The sequence below is a fragment of the Prinia subflava genome, chromosome 10, assembly GCF_021018805.1.
Source record: "Prinia subflava isolate CZ2003 ecotype Zambia chromosome 10, Cam_Psub_1.2, whole genome shotgun sequence".
Lineage (NCBI taxonomy): Eukaryota > Metazoa > Chordata > Aves > Passeriformes > Cisticolidae > Prinia > Prinia subflava.
The window spans coordinates 14,345,519-14,365,794 of record NC_086256.1 but is presented as its reverse complement, the minus strand read 5'-3'; the positions used below and the strand labels follow the sequence as shown (position 1 = coordinate 14,365,794).

The 20,276-nt window shown below is 42.9% G+C and overlaps 1 protein-coding gene across 3 annotated transcripts in view; it reads left to right on the top strand.

Moving 5' to 3' along the window:
- The window catches only part of DDAH1 (dimethylarginine dimethylaminohydrolase 1), a 94,915-nt gene that overhangs the window by 60,853 nt on the left and 13,786 nt on the right, over nucleotides 1-20,276 (top strand). For all 3 annotated transcript variants that reach the window (XM_063407432.1, XM_063407430.1, XM_063407429.1), the window contains 3 exons: nucleotides 16,050-16,149; nucleotides 17,231-17,304; nucleotides 17,900-18,019. In XM_063407432.1, coding sequence (XP_063263502.1) covers nucleotides 16,050-16,149; nucleotides 17,231-17,304; nucleotides 17,900-18,019 — 294 coding nt within the window. The remainder of the gene's footprint in view (nucleotides 1-16,049; nucleotides 16,150-17,230; nucleotides 17,305-17,899; nucleotides 18,020-20,276) is intronic.

Here is a 20,276-nt window from a genome sequence, read left to right as displayed (position 1 = left end):
TCCCAAGTGAACTCTACCACTCACACTGCTCCTCCCCAGTTATCCCATCGCTTGGATGTGTTGCAATATGTATTGCAGATGCCTCGTGCTTCCATTCAGGAGTGTGCTTTAATATTCCTGTTTGCTAAGTACACCAGCAGAAGTGGAGAGTAAGTGGTGCTTCAAGGTATCTTTAACCACATTGTCTGTCCTTTTGCAGGAGACCTTTTGCTATCCCCAAGGAGAAAAGGGATCCATTTGTAGGCAGTAAACAGAGCACACTGTCTGTTTCTGTGAATGTACTCCTGCCTGCACGAGGATATGTGGCAGCAATTAAAAAAAAAAGCAAAAGTAAATGAAAGAAGTTCTTTAGTCAAAAGTTTTAGACTCATCTGTTCCTAAAATCACATAATTTGCACTGACATTGGCCAGGTTCAAAAAGTGCCTTAGTTTCTCACCATGCTCTGTATCTTCTAGCCCCTATCTGCTTGCTGCAGCTGTACCTCAATATAGGTGGCCCTCTGCTTGGGCTCTGTAGAGGGGAAAGAGTTAAACACAATCCTTACTTAGTTATCTAAATGATAAATTATCTTCCTTTTAAAAATAAAAACACTATTCCTGCATCAACCATGGCTAATAGTTTGTTTATACAGTGCTTCTAGGTGCTGTGTTTTGTCAGAGCTTGTTACTGAATTGTCCTTGTGTGGCTCTTCGTAGACATGACTGAAGGCCTTTCTAATCCTCTCTTTGATCATCTTTGAAACAGATTGAGCTCTGTGAATGCTGTTTGATAGGGATTTTGGAAATGATGCATTCTTTCTGGTGGCTCCCCTCCAAGCTGCTTGTTGGATGTTCTCAGGGGCTGGATGTGGTGCTGGAGAGCAGCTGTGGCAGTGGCCCACGTTGGGATGGTGCATATGTCCCTACAGTGTTGCCCTGCTTGTCTGTCCGAAGAGGTCTCTAGCTGTAGGGTAGTGCTTGAAGCCCACACGCAGACAATGATCCTCTGTGGTGGCTTGGCTCACAAAACTAAACAGATGGCCCATGCCCTGACTGTGTCCTGAGGCCCTCCTGCCAGCCAGGCAGCCTTCACAGTGGCCATATGGCAGTGTGGGTTGGTCACTTGTACCTCCTGTGCTGTCCCTGCCTGTGGCCTGGTTTGCTCAGAGTTTAACTCTTCCTTGGTGGCTAACCCATGATGATTGTGTGCCCTCAGGCTGTTTCTATGAAGCTTGAGTGACCTTGCAGTGAGGGGTTTCTGTTTGAAACACACCTACTCAGCAATGGTTTTCATTCTCCTCAGGTCTGGAGATGTGTGAAAACATTCTGCTTGCATACCAGCAGAACTGTCACTGCTATCCAGCTTAACCTGGTATATCAGTGCTATCACTGCTAGTTATGGTCAATGTTTCATCCAAAGTTGTCATAAACTAGATGAGACTGACTTGTTATAAACACATGATGATTGGTAGTAACTATTTTTTCCTTCTGTTCCTTATTACTCCCCTGTCAGTCATTTTGCAGATTTTTCTAGTATCCCCATTAGGCTGTAAGGATGATGAATGCTACAGAACTCTTCCATAGGTAGAAGTCATCCGGAGTTGCTCTTTTAAAAGTGCTTGTTAATAACTGCTGTGTAATGTCTTCCTGTGTTATGGATGGGATGAAAATTACTCTTTGTATTACTCTCTGAATATTTAACTGGCTTTTTACCCATGCAGAGCAGAAATATTTTCCTTTTCGGTGTGAATTTTGAAAGTTTCACCTTTTCCAGGTGGTAATAAATCAGCACTGCTGTTGCTCTTCCTGTTGTTCCTAAGGTAGGGAAATAAAGGAGGGAAAAAAGACAATTCTCATGCATACTGATTCTGATAACCAGAGATTTTTGCTAGGTCCTTTTGCATGTCTAAATTCTCCTAATTTCTGATACATTGCACTAAAACTTGTCGTAATTGTTTTGGGGGTTATAGTTCATTTAATTTCACCTCTATACCAGTTAATTTAGACTTTACCTCTGATCCTTCATCTAATACAGCATTATTTTTCACGCGAGAGTGGGTTTTCTGGACATTTAATGACATTTTCTTAAAACTGCTCCTAGGCATCACATATTTTTAGCATGCAGATTAGCTGCCTAGTGATCTAGTGCAACTATTTCAGCTTTGTGAAAATAAAGCTTTCGAAAATTATTAAGTCTGTGTGTTGTACACTGCTTTTACTTATTAGGAACATCCATTTTGTCTATTAAATCTGTTACTTATTTGGTGCATTTTTCACTTCATCACTCGGTCTGCAACTGAAAGGGCACAGATATCATCTGTATTCTGAACAAATTATCATGCCTTTATAACATATTATCCTCTAACCATGGGTTAGGTTTTTCAGGAGCATCTTTCTGGTCATTGTAACAAGTGGTTTCCGAGGGAGCAGCTGAATTTCTTCCATGAAAGCCAAGGGAATATTGAGAAGTCTTGATATGTTCCAGTGTGTTGGAGGCTTGCTTCCTACCTTTGCCCTTTTTTTCAGCCTATTACTTGCTGAAGTGGAAGTTGAATGTGGAGCAGGCCAAACAAAATATCATGTTCTTTTTGCTCTGACCTTCCAGACTGTATTTTTTTCTTCAGCTTCTCTTCACAGTTGCATATCTACAGTTACAACTTTCTTTTGCCAGCCAAAACAGGTAGGAAAACAAGATTACTGTATTTGCCTTGAGCTCTTATGACTTGCAGGACATGAAAAGCATTCAGCAGTAGGTAGAGACAGTAGGTAGTGCTGACATCTACAAAGAATATAGCAGTCATTATTTTCCCATGTTTTCACCTCATTGCTTAACTTCCAGATCCGTAAGAGTGCACAGTGTGAAGTCACACTGGTCTGCAGAAGACCCTTCTTACTGAAGATGGTAAAAACTTGCTGTACAACTTGTCCCTGGTCTCTGAAGTGTGAGTGTGAGGAGTGAATGAGAACTCCTGAGCTGTCTTCCTTACTTGGGGCTGCATAAATAGCAAGCTTTAAAGCTATTAAAAAAAAGGGGTTGTTCTCCTAGATGCTTGCAGGAGATGCACTGAGTGTTCAATGCCACAGTCAAAGGCAGCTGTCCATAGACCAGGTGCTCATGTTAATGTCCCCCATGCTTGCAACGTGGTGCAGGCACTGTTTCCTTCCTCCTAGGCTGGGTGACAGGGCAGCTACGTCACTGAGTCCCTTTGGTGGAGGGCTGGGGCTTGCCTGGCGGGGACTGTGGTCCTCAGGGAGGCTCACCCACCTCACACAGCAGTGATGGCTTCCCCAGTCGGGCAAGGAGTCCCCAGCAGTCAAAACCAGAAACAGCTGCAGGTGCTCCTCATGGCAGGAGTGCATTCAGTGGTTTTCATTTAACTTTTTCATGAGTGACTGTCACTCCAGCCCCAAGCTCACCTTCTGTTTGCAGCAGGTAGCTGCAGGCTCTGGCATCGTCCTTGCCTGAGAATGCTACACTTACAAGCTGTCACATTTCTTCCACACCTGTGGTGGTGTTGATAGCAACTTCTTAGGTAATAGTTTCCATTTGGTTACAAATATATAAATTTCAGTGCTTCTCTTTACTTCTGTATGGTGGTGAAGCTGTGTGGAGAAAGGAAAAGCCATTAGACTGACTAGAAAGCACTACTGGAGTCTAATGTATCGTCAGCTCTTGGCTGTTATTCCAGCAGATGTGCTCCCTATTCCCACGTGAGGCTGGAAATGCGCTGATCCTGCGCTGTGTCCGTCCGGCAGGCACTGCTGCTTGCTCTGTGCCGTGTGGGTGTGTGCTGAGCTCCTGCATGGCAGGTGTTGCTCCAGACATGAAGAGGATCATTGCATCACCGTGTCCCCCAAAGCAGAGCTGGCAGGAGGGCAGAGCTGGGGTGCTCCAGTGTGTAATCCCTCGGGATCACTGCTGCTGCTCGGCAAAGGGCGCCAGCTTGGGTGCAGCGAAACATAGGCACGTTCTACCTCAATAGAGGAGGCATAATTAGGAAATGTAGGTCATCAAAAGCAATTAGCCCAGTGCAGTGTAGCTGGGAAGAGTTACTACTGTATTTACTTCCTCCTCTGGGTAGCTCTTATTAAAGAATACTCTAAGTGAAATAGTCATTTCTTAAAGGCCTGCAGAGAGGTACTTCCAAAATAACTGCTTACAAAATGAAGGAGGCAGATACTGAAGAAGCTGTGTCCACAATGCCCAGGAGTGGGATTGCTGAGTGATGAAGAAGAGAGGGCTCAGTTGGCAAAAGCACACCTTTCTAAAGGAGCATGATGGAGTTAGGAGTCTCACATCTAAAGTGTCTTTTTACCACAAGAGCTTTAATTATGTAGAATCTTTGAACAGTTGCTTTTTACTTACCTGTTATTTTTACTTTCTTCATTTTTTTCCCCCTCCATCTCTCTGCATTACAAGCATCCCTTTGTTTAAATTCACTTTTATGTGTGAACACTGGAAGATGTTTCTACAGCACCGAAGTGCAGACTGAGTTGCAAATATGGCACCGAAATGTGGTTTTTTTTAAATGTAACACTGTTTCCACCCCCGATTTCTCTGTACTAAGTAGCTGAATGCAATATTTAGCTCTGTTTAAAGAATGTGGTTTCAGGATCTGTAGAAGTGTGCAGCAGCTTGTTTGGCTGGGAAAGGAGCAAAACAATGAACCACACTGCACCCGTTGGTGCTCTGAAAGTGCTTTCCTTACAGGCGTGCAGACATTTGCATTCTGCATTTATGGTGTAAAATGTAAAGGGACAACTTGAATGGGGGAGAATTCATCCTCTTCTGCCTGCCTAGAGCTCAGGTACTGTGTTCAGGTTTGGCCCTTCTAATTCCTACCTACAACTAAATGCTGTCCTGACAAATCTGTGTGGAATTGCAAGAATCATTAATGCAGGTAATCAAAGCAACAGTGTCCTCTGAAATGACACTGACTTGAACTTAGAATAATCACCTAAGCAATTTCTTTTTGAAAAAGCAAAAAGATGTAGTATTCTAACCTAGGTTTTGGGTTGAAACTTGATCAGTATATATCCATCATTGAGTATTAAAATGATATGTACTGCATCTTGAAAAAAACAAAATTCTCTACCTATGTGCCTGTGTTGCAGAAATTGTTCAGGCAAATTGTTTAAATGTCAGTGCATTGAAACTCATGTAGATTTAAAGGTATTTAAATGCATGGAGGCCTTGAAGGAATTCCTTTGGCTTGTACTTCATTACTGTTTGTTGCATAGCTCAGGGCTGTGTTGATCAGAGTTTGTATGTGTGCCCCTTTTTGGCTGGGTGAAACATCACTGTGTGAAGAGCAGGTGGCTGTGTCCCTTTTCCAAAGGTTTAGACGTTTGCCATAAAAAAGAAATCCACAGTTTTTCAGGATTGCTGCTGATGTATCAATTACATCCAAAGTGATTTCCAGGGCAGACACGTGCCTTTCACAGCACTTTCAGTGGAAAGGTTTTGGAGCGGCTTTGGGAAGGCTCCCGTGCTCCCTCCTCAGGGCTGAGGCCATGGTTCAGCTTCTCGTGGGTTGTTGTCCTCTCTTGGGCAGAGGGACTGAATGTTGTCACGTAGGAGGTTTAATCACCGTGAACTCCCTGTTCTATAACTCGCTGCTCTGTTAATTTTTCTGAGCAACAGTGTTGCAGTTCCCCAGAGACATCAGTGGGGGAAGAAAGGGAGGCAGGCTTTGGGCAGGCTGGCTAAAAGCAGGAGCTCAGTTTGCCTAGTGTTGTGTTAATGCAATTGACATGTACATTGCAGTGAAGGTAGTCTATGTACAGTTGTTGATGTTTTTAAATGAATTATTGTCTGTAGTTTTACGGCTTACAAATGCAAAAGGTGAGGAGAAAGCATGTACTGCAGCCCTTCTGTCTGGAGAGGCACAGGAGGGTGAGGGATGTCCTGGCAGAGCAGCCCAAGAGGTGCCATTGTCCCTCTCTGCATTTCCATTGTCCCTCTCTGCATTTCCATTGTCCCTCTCTGCATTTGCAGGGTGCATAGGAAGCTTCTGGGGACCAGAGGCTTTTCTCAGCCCAGTGCTGGAGCCTGGGCTGAACACGGGAAGAGCCTGCGAGGAAATTCAGGACAATGCACTGATAAAAGAGACTGCACCAACTGCTGTATGTGCTCTTCATGTTTTAATGCTTTCTGCTTTATCCTTGTTCCCTTCTAATATCTGTAAGCCTCAAATGGGAAGTTGGTGCTGAAGCAGCACTTGGAAAACTGGCTCTTTCTTTTCCATTGTTACTGTGAGTTCAAGGAATAATTGCCATATTACCTACTGCGTAATTTGCTTTGAGAATTTATTAAAACTTGTCAGTATAGTATTAGACTGGTAAAGGTTATTTGCAGGTTGAAGTGTCCCACCTAGCCCTGTGATGGCAAATTTGATCATTAGATGATTTTCTGTTAGCTGATTTATGTTGAGATGTATTATTGACTGTTTAAAACCATTGGTTTGTCTTCAAGGATTTAACTCCCTTTTGTGACTACCAGAAAACTTCCACAGTCGTGCTGGCATGACACTTTTCTTATCTGCCAGTGGAAACCTTACTAGAACTAGCTAAGAGATGGAAAATGGTCAGAATTCAAATTTTCTGCCATTATTGTTGTTATATATGTCTAGACACTTCAGGGCACTCTTGCAGGATGTGTTAACATAGCTAAAATACAGCAGACAGGTCAACTTCTCTGCAAGCATGAATGAAACCTATTATTAGAGAGGAAAAAATGCTGGGTTAGTATAACCTCTGCCCGTGGGGCCCTTGTTAAAAAATAACATGGAGCAACCGGATGCTCCTCCGTGAAAGGCCGCTTATTGAGGGAATTCAACATGAAGAAAAATATTCTTTGTTGCCTTTGACGTGCCATTGCTCCTTGAGCTGAATCGGCTGGAGGGAGCCAGGACTGGCAGGTGCCCTCTGGAGCAATTGCTTCTCCTCCCTGCCCATCCTTGGGATGTGGCAATGGACATGTGGTGGCAACCACTGGGTCTTGTCTAGTCCAGAGGGACTAAATGGGATCAGGTGTTTGTGATGATGATTCCTGGCCATTTGTGCAGCTGAAATCTGCAGGTTGTTTCCCTCAGAGAGATGATGGGAAGAGTCAGAGCTGGGTAGTGATGATTCTTCCTTTCTGGGATGGAGCTGGGTTAGAGCTGCTTTTTAGCAGTGTTGGGTTAGTTGATAAAAAATTAAAGCTTTTAAATACCCTCTGAGAAGAACACTGATATGCTTTTCAGTGTTAAAAAATCACAAAATCTGGAGCCTTCTTGCTACAAGGACATGTGCAGACAGCAGGTCAGCGGACAGTGGCAGACACACCAGCAGCTTGACAACTAACTGTGAGGAATCTAACAAAATCCACTTTAATACAGAACAAATACTCTTGAAGCTTTTTCCAGAAGTTTTTTATATTCTATTGATAAAACTAAGATTTAGTGAAGGAAGGATGAAACGAGTTGCTGAACTCAAATGAAAATTCATACCAGACTGAGTTTGGCTGAGCGCTAGGGAAGCTTGGAGGTGCTCATACCATTTACCACTGTGTTCAAATTTTGGGCACCTTGTTCAAGAAGCTGCAAAGCCCCACATTTCTCTGTTGAGGGTATTTAATTATTTTTCATTTTTGCTTTACAAAGACTTCCCTACCTTAACATAAGCAGAGTATCTTTGCCAAAGATCTTTCAGCCTCTTTAGAATAGGGCATTTAGATTACTGGGGACAAAGTGAGTGTCTTGAATGCTCTGTGTCAAGGCACGAACAAATGGCACAGAAACAGTAGTACAGTACAGAGTGAAACCTGACAACTTGGTGTTAAAGGAAAGGAATGCTACTGTATGGTTCGATTGTGATCAACTTATCTTCAAGTGGGTTTATTAGCAATTTAATGGAATATTGGTTATTCAAGAGCCATAATAGCCCTGGTTGAAATGTCCCTTCTGCACGGTTTTCCCATACCCTGTGGAATGAGCAGAATGTGACAGTTGAGCTTTCAACAGGCTTCATGAATTTTAAATACTTTTCAGCTGTAAAATGGGGCACATGGCGTTTGGTCAACGATGGACAAGGAGCTGGCAGCCGCTGAGGGTATTATGGGATATTGAGTGTCTGGGAGATAATGAATGCTTGGCTTATCCAGGTGCATTCTTGGCCTGCTGTGCATGTCCAGACAGAATGGAATATATTTCTCTGTCCAACATTTAACAATTGATCATTTTGTAATTGTAAGCAGAAAGTATTTAGAACATTACTTTCTCAGCATGCCTGTGTACGACTTAAATTTCATGTCATCATCTTTATCCGGCAAAATCTTCTCTGTTTGTCTGTAACAATGCATTCATGCTACTTAAACTTTTCCACTGATTTTATGCTTAGTGGATCTTAGAGAGTCTATTCTTCCTAGTGACTTTAAATCTTCATGGTTTTAAGCACCCTTTTTTTTTCCCCCTTGAATTTTTTAAACCTGACTGAAATTATTTCCACTTGCTTTGGGTTGAAATTTCAGCCCAACTTTTTGTAGCAAGTGAGCTGGTTGCTGGCTCCTGCTTTATGGGAAATAGTGTGCTTGCATTTTGAAAAAGAGGAAGGAGAAACCCAGGCAGGTTTTACTCCTGGTCAGCTGTGTAAAGTTGTTCTTATGCGCTTCAGTTCTGCTTAGATATTAAAACACAATGTGTTCAAAGGACAACCAGTTTTATTGTGTTTTTAACTGTATATACCTGGAAAGCGAGGTTGCTGCTTGAATTTCTGAGACCAGTCAGATTGGAGCTCTGCTCTTGCTTGATTAAGAAGCTGTTCTAGGATAAGAAGCTCTAGAGGCCACTCCTTATTCTGGTTTTCCTACATGTGGCAGTCCCAGCTTTTTCCATGTTTCCCCTTGCCTGTTAATCCCTGGTGTGGTCCTGTGCTCACCTCAGTCTCAGGTCACTCTCTTGGGGCAGTGGCCACTCTACACCAGGTACATCAGCACATCCTGTGAGACTGTTTCAGTAGTAGGGCAGTGAATGGGTTTGGATCTGTAATGAGCAGTGTGTGGACAGTAACAAATGGGATCATTAGCTCTGTGGCCCTTTCTGAACTCCATGATTCATAAACCTCTGAAATTCTGCCAGAAACTGCACCTGCTTGTTGCAAAGCTTTGGTTAAGCATGAAACTGCCTCAGAGCTGCAATCTAAAAGCATTATCGTGGGATCTGTGTATCAGGAGAAACTAATAAGTTGTCTTCCCCTTGAGAATACAGTTCAGGAGTCCCTTGGTGTTCCTTCTTGTCCCTGCTGTGTCCTTGTTTGATGAAAATGGCTGAGGCTTGAGGGCAAGCTGTGCTGCCTGTGTGCTGGTTGGTGTTCTGGCACGGCCACTGGAGGCTGAGTGATGCTGCTGTGTGACCACCCCGCCACCTGGGCAAGGGCCTGGCCTTGGACCTCCATGTTGGCAGAGTGGCAGGCTATGAGCACCTGAAATGCCAAAAGATCTTTTTCTGGGTATTGTGATGTTCAGCCCAGTTTAGTGAAGTCATGCTCAGATTATTCAGAACTGAGCAGTGTGGATGTGATTTGTGTGGGTGTCTTGGGAGCAGCATATCCACCTGTGTTATCCAGGAGTGTGCTGCTGCTGGTGATCTGCTTTGGGACCAGGCTACTGCTGGTCTTTACCTTTTCTCCCTGTCTCAAAAGAGGCTGTGAGATGGACACAAAGGCCCTGTGTGGGTGAAAAGGGAGATTGATTGCCAAAGCAAATCTATCAGCTCATTGAAGTGGGAATGGCAGGTACAGAATGTCCTTACCAGGGTGTGCTGGTGGCTGTTTGTAGGACAGAGCTAACCTTTTTTGTCCTGCTCTTAACACACCCTTGCTGCATGACCTTCACTGAATAGCAGTTCCAGAGTGTCTTGTTCTTCTGCTCTTTCCCTGATGAGCTTTCAAGAGCCAGGGCCCTTTCTGGTGTCAACACTGGGAACATGAGTTGGAAACGCTGCCACATCCCACAAATTTCTGAGATCAATATGAACAAGGATGTGCATCTGACCTACTTAAAGCAAGAAAACAACCAAGAGTGGGTTTTTCCTTCTCAAAACCCCTCAAAACTATTACAGCACTGCTTTATTTTCTTTGAAACCTGTGCAAGTCCAGAAGGGCAGTGCTTATTGTCAAAAGGTGACAGACTTCCTTCACATCCAAACAGAGCAGATTCAGGCAGGCAAGAACCTGGATTGTGACCAACATTGGTATCTGGTTTTGCAAACCTGAAGTCTACCCTTTCCTGGCCCCGGATTTGTTCATCTCTATTTATAGCTTTTACTCAGAACCTTGCTGAAAAATGTATTATATATTGACAGTGGCACTTTGTGAACTCAGAGCTAATGGCTCCAGAAATAATCGCTTTTGAGATTATTATAGTCTAACTTTTGCATATGTTAAGTCTGGCATTTTCTTTGCACAGCTATGAATGCCTGTTTAAAACACAATGAAGCAAAGTCTGAAGTGCAGTATTTGTGATTTAACAAGCTGGAGAAATGGGTGGTGGATGTAAACTTTCAGGAGACAGTGGAGTATGTGTCTTGGACTGAGAGCCCTTTTTGTTAGAGCTGTGGTTGGTCTCTGGAGAGCTGAGCGGTGAGAACATGGAGCTGAGCTGTGCTAGCTTAGAAACCTCATTTCTGGGTCATGGGGGGGTCTCCTGCCCTCTGAATCTCTGCATCCTTTCCTTTAAGGGCTGGAGGCACCTTCCCCCTTTCACCATGAGCTTGGAGACAAAGGCAGATCGCTCGTTGCAGTCATTAGAAGATGCCTGATTTGACACCATCCACAACTTCTGCCAAGCCCCAGCTGTGCCCCTGCCCATGGGGCATTTTGGGAGCCTGAGTGGTGCCTCACCCGTGGCCCCACCACCCAGGGGAAAAGCTGCCCTGCTCTTGGCAGGTGTGAGATGGTGGCTTGCGAAATCATTTCCCTGTCTTTTGAAAAGAGTAATTCCCTTCTTACTGTCAATAACATAAATCCCATAATGTGGTTATGCACAGGAGATCAGTAAATAATTTAGGAAGCAGCCTGTGTTTAGAGTGCATCAAGTACTAATATAGAGAAGGAAAAAAATCCCCACACATCAGTTACAGTAATTGGTGGAAGGCACCAGTCCGAAGGGTAATGAGCTCCATTTTTAAAGCACGAGGAAATTAGATTTTTATAAATGTCAAACGCAGTTATTGTCCTCCTTCCTTGAAACAGAGCTGAGCTGGCTGGAGCCCATTGTCTCTCAATCAGCTTTGCTATGGATTAGACACATCCCATCTCACACCAGGAATGTGCTTATTAGAAAAATATCACTGCACAAAGCATACAAGCTTTAACACTCAACCCATGTACTAATGGATACACGTACAATGAAACCCAATATCACGTTACAAACCTTAAACTGACCTGAGATAATAAGATACAGAAATCTGAAAGGACACAGATGAGTGCTCTCTTTGTGTGCAAAAATTCTGACTACCTGGGATTTTAGTTTTCAAATAAAGGAGATAAAGTGAGGGAAGGTGACTTTTCCTCTTGGCTGCTTATGAAAAAAGCAAGCAGTGTCAGTCTTCTTCATAGTGACAATGCTTGTAATCAGGTAGCGTCCAAATATTTTGTGTATTTTACTGGTATCTCCTGGGTAACTGCAGTTTTACAGAGGACTTTTCTATCCCCTGCTTTTTAGTTCTTTCCTGGAAAAAAAGAGGTGGTTATTTTTTTATACATCAAAGCTAGCTAGCGCTGTGAATTAGTCTTTCATTCATAATGAATGAAAATGTCACCAATATGTGTTAAGACACCACACTTTAGAAAATGGCTATCAGTTATTTGGAGAGAGTAAAATGTGAGCAGAATAGAGGGCTTTGTAAAATCAACCCCCTTTCTTACGTCCCTTTTTTTAAACATTTTACTTGAGGATAACAATTACCTGTCCATCCTTAGCTCGAGATTGTATCTTCTTCCCTCTCTGTAGGAGCTCTGGCAGAAAGTAGCACAATCCTCCATGATGTGAGAAGATTGAAGGATGGGGCCAAGCTTTAGATTCCCTTTTGCAATGATGAGATACAGATTCAAGCTACTTGTGTGGACTTTACCCCAACTAACCCAACTCTAAAGGCTGCATATGCTGTTTAAAAGGTGGAACTGTGTCCAACATGTTCCATGGACATGCTGTGTTGGACACCCAGCTCAGGACTGCTGCAGGATGGCTTTAGAGGTGGTATGGTGGGGATCATGCAGTCTGTGCTGTCCCCTCTGCAGGAAATTCAGCAGATGGGCTATTCAGTCCTAGTTTGTTTTTCTGGAATCCTTTATTTACAAATGTGCTTCTTTATGGGTTTTTTTTTCAGTTGCCTTTTTAATAATGTCAAGTTTTCCCTGCAGTCTTCTTCATCTCAGCTTGTGCTTTTTTCATTTCTGCTTGAATTGATTGAAGTTTCTGGTGTTGCCTGTAGGGAAAAGAAGAGTAACTTGAGACTTCTATTTTACACAAGCAAGGGATATTGAAAGATATTCCTAGCATGCATGCGTCAGCAGACATGTGAACAGCACATCCCAATTAAAACTCTTAAGAATTTCTACTGGTTGCCTAAAGTCCTTACAAAACAGTGTTACATAGCTTGAATCCATTAACACCCATCATGGAAAAGTGATCCAGCTATTTACATGGCAGTCATTTTTAAAATTTAAATTTGATTTTATAAGCTAAAATGAGCCCAACTGTTGGAGGAAAGCAACGTGAGGATGTTACAAATGTCTTTAAAGCCTTGGACACCATGAAGCAAATTAAACTAGTTTTCTGTGACTTTGGACAACTTTTAGTTCTGATAACTTTCCTTAATGTCTGTGCTACAGCTGCATCAACCCCTGTAAATTAAGTAAAGAAACAATTCAAGACATCTCTGATGTAGCCTGGTAGTTAAATGGTAATCAGCAGCTGGTGTTTAAAACATCCATATGACTCAAATCACAAATCCAAAGTCAGCATTTACATTCCACTAGCCTCATTAGCTAGGCACTTCAGTTAATTGGTACTCTAGTGCAAGTGTTATTAGTTGGCCTTCTGGGCCAGGGATGTGAAGTGCTGCTGCCTCCCTGCCTGCCCCTCCCTGGGGAGCTCTGTGCTGCCCGTGCTCGCTGCAGTGGCTCTCAGCACTGAGCATGGTTTGCAATGCTGAGGTAGAAGCAGGTTTGCCACCTGCCAAAGGGAGCTCACACCCACATTGTGGTGATTGGTGTGTGTTTCTCTCATCACAGCAACTACTGCCCATCCCTGGTCCCAGCTCTCATCACAATTGTTGCACATTCCTGGTCCCATTAGGTCTTCAGGAGGCCTTGAGGCTTAAGTCTTCACTACATGAGTCTTCACTACCTTCATGTAGTGTCTGCAGGTGTCCAGGTTTTACACCTCTTTGCTATCTCAGGTGTTGTCCTGTGGTCCAGAGAAGCTTTTGTGTCTCCCCATGGGAAGTGGGTGTGGTGGTCTTGTGCCACAGTGACATCCACAGCTCTGCTGATGCTTCTCCTTCTGGAGACATGGTCAGGGGAGGGCAGTGGTGGTGTGGGGAGTGGGTGCATGGCAGGGGCAGCCACTGCCTTGATTTCCTCTGCAGGCCCAGGCAGCCTCCCTAGGGAGCACCTGCTCAGCAGCACCTCCTGAAAGGGCTTTCTCTTCTTGGTGTTCTGTCTTTGGAAGCTGCTGCAGCTTGTAGATTGACTGGAGATAGGTGACGACGCAACAGGCTGCGTGAACCTGCTTTTTCTTGTCATTTGGCCTTCTGCCTTAAATAATCCCAACTGATGGTTTTATTTATTTATTCCAACTGCCTGTGACTGGTGTCCCAATTGGGAGTTTGCCTGTCAGCCTCGTGTCGACACAAAAGAGTGAATCTGTGTGTTCTTGGAATGGAACCCTGCTTTTATCATGCTGCATCTCCATTACTCCATATTAAACAACTGTTTTCTTCTTTGGGGTCTGTTGATTCTTACGCATATAGCACCTGCACAGTAATACCCACTGGGCTTCACAGACAAAAGAAATTATTCTGCTATCAGCATACGGATGTTATGAAATATTGTCATATTTGTACAACAGCAGTTTTCCAATATTACCTCAGCTGTTCCCCATTTATTTTTAAAACACCACATGGGTCCAATCCTCATTATAAACCTAATTTTAAAGAATGCTGGAGGTAAAGCAACAAGACATAGAAAAATGAAGCCTTTCTACTAAGCCTGGAGACTCTTGAGTGCCAGGTTTCTGCCTGAAGTCATTTTAGCATCAGGTGAAAGACAGAGGAACAAAACAGAAGTGTTAATTGGAAAAGGCATGCTGTAGGCTCATTCCAGGCTGCATGCCAAGACCTTAGATGGTCTTTTGTGTGGGGAGGATGAATCCCTTGCTATCAGAAAACCCATGAATACAATTCTGAGTCGCAGTAGAACCCATCAGAGTTCTGCAGGCGGCACAAGGATCTGCCTCCGTCCTTCACAAGTTTAAACTGAGGCACCTACTTTAACAGTGCACTTGTCCAGGGTTTTTTTGTCTGAAGTAGCTGGAGAGTGAGAAGATTCTAGAGAAGAAGAGAAACTTCCAGAGAGCAGATCAGGCTCGGATAAGGTGCTGCCCCCAATGTATCTTACACAGACCTACATCAGCTGTCCTGACAGCCCATGGGGACCTGCCCTTGCCTTTTGAGCCTGGGCTTCAGGTTTAATGGGATCACTCACAAATGCCACATTGCTGAGTCATGAAAAGGTAGCTTAGGTGGATCGTGTCTGTCTCCTTCCTTATTCCCTAAAGCCAGCACTGCTCTTAGGAAAGTGTGTCAGCCAAACTGTGCTGCTCCTGCGTGAGGCTGCCCCAGTGAGTGTGAAGGACCTGTCACCATCATATGTCCGTCCTCTGCTATGGCAGGTGTAGTTTGGCAGAGCCTAGGAGCAGGGCTGCTAGAATTGCTTCTGTTGTTTTATAGTGCTGTAAGACTAGTATGGTGTCACCTGTTTGAGCTTCCTATGGTTTTTTCTAGAAATGCTTAATTTAGCACTTTAAATAGATGAGTGACCTGTGGGACACACAGAAATATTAAAGGAGTTCACTGTGTTTGCCATGTTTATTAATGCTTTCTGGGCATCTAGTTAATTGTGGTGAGGAAGTTTCTCTGAACATGAAGATGCTGCTGTGTGGGATCAAGTGGTTTCTGTGGATGAGCTCTTATTTTTATTGACATTCACAAGTTATAGGTTTACACTTTTGGTGAGTGGTTGGTTGTGTGTGGGTCCTTCTTTTAGCTTACAAGGCACCACAGTGATGTTATTTGAGCACAGCCAATGTTGGTCCCTGTTCTGGATGGCCAATGATATGAGCAGCCCTTACTGGGAAAGAAGGAACCTACTGGCTTCTTTCAGCAGGAGACAGGCTCTGACTTCCAGGCTCTCCATAGCAAGCAGTAAGTCCCACAATGTATAGCTATGAAATGTCTTGTAATTCTGAAGCAAAGTAGCTCAAACATGCAAGGAGAACTAGTGCCTAGTAAAATTGCAAAGCCATAAAGAATTTGAACGTTTATTGACTAGGAGATTTTTTTTTTTCCTGCTGACTGAAGAGGGGCTTGTGGTAGAACTGCCACCTCCATGTCTGGCAGAAGCACCTCACGTGCCTGAGCAGAGTGGGAGGAATGAACATCACTCCTCTGCTGGTGTTTTTTCTGGCCCAAATCCGAGGGACAAGATTTGCAAGAGAATATTGGTGTGCAGAGGGACGGGACTTAACACGTGGTTTGGACCCCTTGTCTGTCCCTCCTGAATGCTGCATGGCTTCTGTGCACATGAGAGCCCAATCTCTGCCACTTGCCAACCCATCCCCCCAGACCACAGAGGTCTCTGAAGAGGGTGGAGAATTGTGATGGGCAGGGCCACAAAGGACTCTGCCATCCATCTTGCTAAAGGTGCATTAAAAGGCTTTAATTCTTATTAATTATATGTATTTCTGGCAGGTTTTTTAAACATTTTTCAGCAGTACAATATGTCCTTAATAACTTTCTTTTAAACAGGTTGAAGCCATGAAGAGAGTACTAGAAAGCCTCAACCTTAATATAGTTGAGATGGTGGATGAAAATGCAACCTTGGATGGTGGAGATGTCTTATTTACAGGTATAATGGTAGTGAATTTGTTGTTTACATGTTCTGACTGCCTTAAAGACTGCATGTTATCTGATACCAGCATAATAAAATGTCATTCCTGTGGTTTGCTAAATCGGTTGTTTACTAAATGTCATGAAGGTAGCTGAGAGATGAGTTCTCAGTGCAACCCTCAATGTCCTGTCTAATACTTGAATAAATGGAGCAGCAGTACACACACTGCAAAGAACAGCACTGTGCATACAGACTTTATTTTAGCTTGTAAAGTGCCAGTAGGAAAAATGTTTTCAGTAGTCAGCTGTCTGTGGTTGTTTCATATTTATTGTAACAAGCAGCTAACGTTCACTCCAGACTCATTTTCAGGACTTGTAAAAGCTTGGTGCATACAATTGTCACTAGTTCAATGAATTAAATGCAAAAACCCCCATTTTTAGTTTATCAAGGATGTAGTGGAGTTGCCTGTTGGATGTCATGAGCTAGACACCTTACATGCATGGTTGACTTCAAAGATGAAGACACTGCCTGTGTTTTTTATGTCATTAAACCCATTAGGCATTTTCTCACATCGGCTGCACACAGGGGCTCTCCCTGCCTGTGCTGAATAAGCCTGTTTGTCTTGATCAGCATCACAGTAGACTGGCTGCTTGCCTTAGTGCACCTCAGGGAAAGGAGGATCTCCTACAGAGGCAGGCCAGGAAGGGAGGCCTTTCCAAGGCAGTGCAGATCCAGCACTGATTTTCTCCGGTGCTGGAGGATGCCGACGGCTGCAGATCTGCTGTGAGACCAGAGGAAATCTCAAAGGGAGAGGGAAATGGTCAATCAGTGGTGTACTAATCCAGCCCAGCTGTTGTCGTTCCTGACCCAATGACCAGTGCAGAGATTTAGAAGAGGAAGCTATTTATGCTTCTGCTTAAATGTGCCTTCTGGAAAAAGATTAATTGCTTTAGATTATCAGCTCACAATTGCAGGTTGCATTCTTTTGTGCTGAATTTTCAGTTTAACTGCTCAGCTTGAAAAAGGAAATATAGAACATGAAAATCCATGAAAGATTGCTCCAGAATGTCTCTAAAGCTAGTCTGCTTTTTCATTCCAGGCAGAGAATTTTTCGTAGGTCTTTCCAGGCGGACAAATCAACGTGGTGCAGAAATTCTGGCTGACACATTTAAGGTTTGTAGATTCCTTCATGCCACAGGAAATACAAGCTGTCATTCACTGAGCTAATTGAACAACTGTACTGGCCAAGATGTTTGTCATACTCGTGTACTTTATTTAAGACCTAATTAAAAAAAAAAAACCCCAAAGGTACAAGTTGCTGAAAAGGTTTGAGCATCCTGTAAAGTGATAGATGCTGAAGATGGATCTGAAATGTGAGATTGTTGCATAAAAATCAGTTGAATAGTGGGAGGCTGTTATTTTTTGAGAGCACATAAACACTCACATTCTTCATGTTCTTATGTATCAGCCCTGTGTTCTTATTGCTGGTCCCTAGAGATGTTTTGTGTACCTACTGTTTAATTAAGCATTTTAATGTATTTCTTTATGGTTGCAGCAACAGTAGTATTTGAAACATGTTCTGGGTTTTATGCCAGTCTCCAGACAGGACAAGCTGGTGCAGAGGAGAGTGTCATACTTAAACAGTTGACACTGTGCCCTGGGATTGATAATTTGCAGACAGTAGAATTAAGCATGGAATGTCTCCATATAACTGTGGAACTAGAACACTTTAAAAATATTTATAGCACTCTTCTTAACTCCCATACAGGATTATGCTGTCTCCACAGTCCCTGTTCATGATGCTTTGCATCTGAAGAGCTTCTGCAGCATGGCTGGACCAAACTTGATTGCTATCGGATCAAGTGAAGCTGCACAGAAAGCCCTCAAGGTAATGACCTGAGAAAATATTCTAAAAAGCATATCTCTTTCTGGTCTTTTTAAAATATCTGCTTAAGGATGCTGGAATTTTAAAATACATATAGATCAATGAAAGAGGAAACAACAACCACGTGTTAGGGTCTTGTGTGTGTGTAAACCATAGAGTCTATATCAGGCAAGAGAATGGTAATGTTTATTTAACTTTAGTTATTTTAAGGAAATAAACAGAATATACAGGTTAATATTTACAGCTTTCTAGATTAAAAAACTGGTAATTTGGTGTTAAAAGGGAGAAAGGAGATATAGTCAGACCAGTGGAGACATTTACTTCAGATGTTACCATGAGGAAACCTGTCTTTTAGAATTCAGAGGGGAAGTAAAAGTTCTGTCATGAAGGAGGAGGGAGAGGCCCTATGTTGTTATGGTTTTCGGATGGCATGGAAATAACAACATGACTCTTGGTGTGATGCAAAGATGAGAGCAATCCTTATTCTTCTAAAATCTCTTTTTATACACTACTTCAGTACAACTCATATGATTGGTCCTTAGAGCCTACACCTCTTTGTAAACATCTTTGCCAGTAAACATGTTGGAAAAACACCACATGCTGATGGTTTTCGCTTCCCAAGAATTGTTTTGAATTCCTTCTTAAGATCTTCCCAGGCCAGAATGAGAAAGTTGCTCCCTTGTCTTTCACACAGGCCCTAGCAGTGCTTGAAGCCTACAATTCAGACCATTGTCAGTACCCACAGCCCTACATTTGTATAGAGTGTTTATAAACACAACCAAAATTCAACTACAATACTGGTTCCTCAGTGCTGCAATTTGAATTTGAGCAAGGACTAATCTGAGAACTCATGAGTTTGATTAAACCCTTCTGCACAGCTTGCCTAATTATGTTGCAGTGCATCAAATTAGCTACTGTAACTAGAAACATTTTTTGTCTAACATGATCAAATATTGCTGGTTACTAACCATCAAGTAAACACCAGCATTAATCAAGGTAAAGTAATAGGCAGATAGATTTTTAAAAGAACATGATAATTAACAAGATAATCTAGCAGTCTCTGATTGTTGTGGATATATTTTTAAAAATAAATCAACTCTGTCAGTTTTCAGCGTGTTTCTCTGCACCGGACATTTAGCAGTGCATTTCTGTGTGAGGATAATGTTTGCTCACTCCCTGGCAGCCGAGTTAGGGAGTCTGGGCTGGAGCAGGGCTTTGTCCCACAGCACGTGCTGCTCTCTCCTAGAGAGCTGACAGGTTACATCAGGCAGCCGTGTCACAGCAACATACGGAGTTACCCAGAACATGTTCCAGTGAGTTGGATCTGGCTGTTTCTCCAGGAGTCTAAATCTCTTCAGAGAAATTATTGGCAAACAAGTGGGTAAATTGTCTGTCTTGGAAATGATGGTATTTGCAGTGCTGCTGATCACCAGCTTCCCCAAACATTTGAATTCTTGCTTTTTGACAATATATTTGTATTTGTTTACTGTGCCACTAAAGCAAAAAAAATCAGTTGGAAATCAGTTTCTTGCAGTCTTGTGGAAATGCAAGTGTAAGAGGATCTTGGAGGCTCTGATATTTGGAATTAAAAGGCATTCCTTGGATTTCAGCTGAGCTGTAGCAGTGCTGTCAGCTGTTCTCCTGTTACCCAGCAGAGACTGTGGCAGTGCAGTCCCCTGAGCTGCTGCCGAGTCTGTTGCCTGGCACAGCCCAGCATGCCACTCCTTTATTGTAGTAGCTTGTTATTTTAAACCCCTCCTTCATGTTGCCATTTCTCATGACTGGAAATGTAATCATACAAGCTAGATGATTGAGTTGTCCTTAACCATCTCTGGTAATTGAGTTGTTTTCACATGTCATGTTAGGCAACTGCTACAAGTGAACTGCTGCATCGTGCTATGCTAACATTTTACATTTAAAACAGGATTTATCTACTTACAGTCTTGTTTGAAATGGAGATTTTTCTTGATTGCTCTTACTATTGTGACTTATGTATCTTTACAATACTTTAAAAACAGAAAAAGAAATTGTATCTGGTGTTCATATATGGCCAAGTGCAATTGATTGTGAGTTCAGTGCAGTATGTGTAATGTAAAGCACTGCAAGGGAGCTGGGAAATGAATCCACAGAGTTTAGGATAATAGACCACATGCTAAAAGTAGATAATAAATCAGAAATGACATTTTAACCATTAAATCCTCTTCAGGTTTTGGCAAGTGTAGTGTATTTATTTGGACTGCAGCTGAAAAGTGGCACTTGA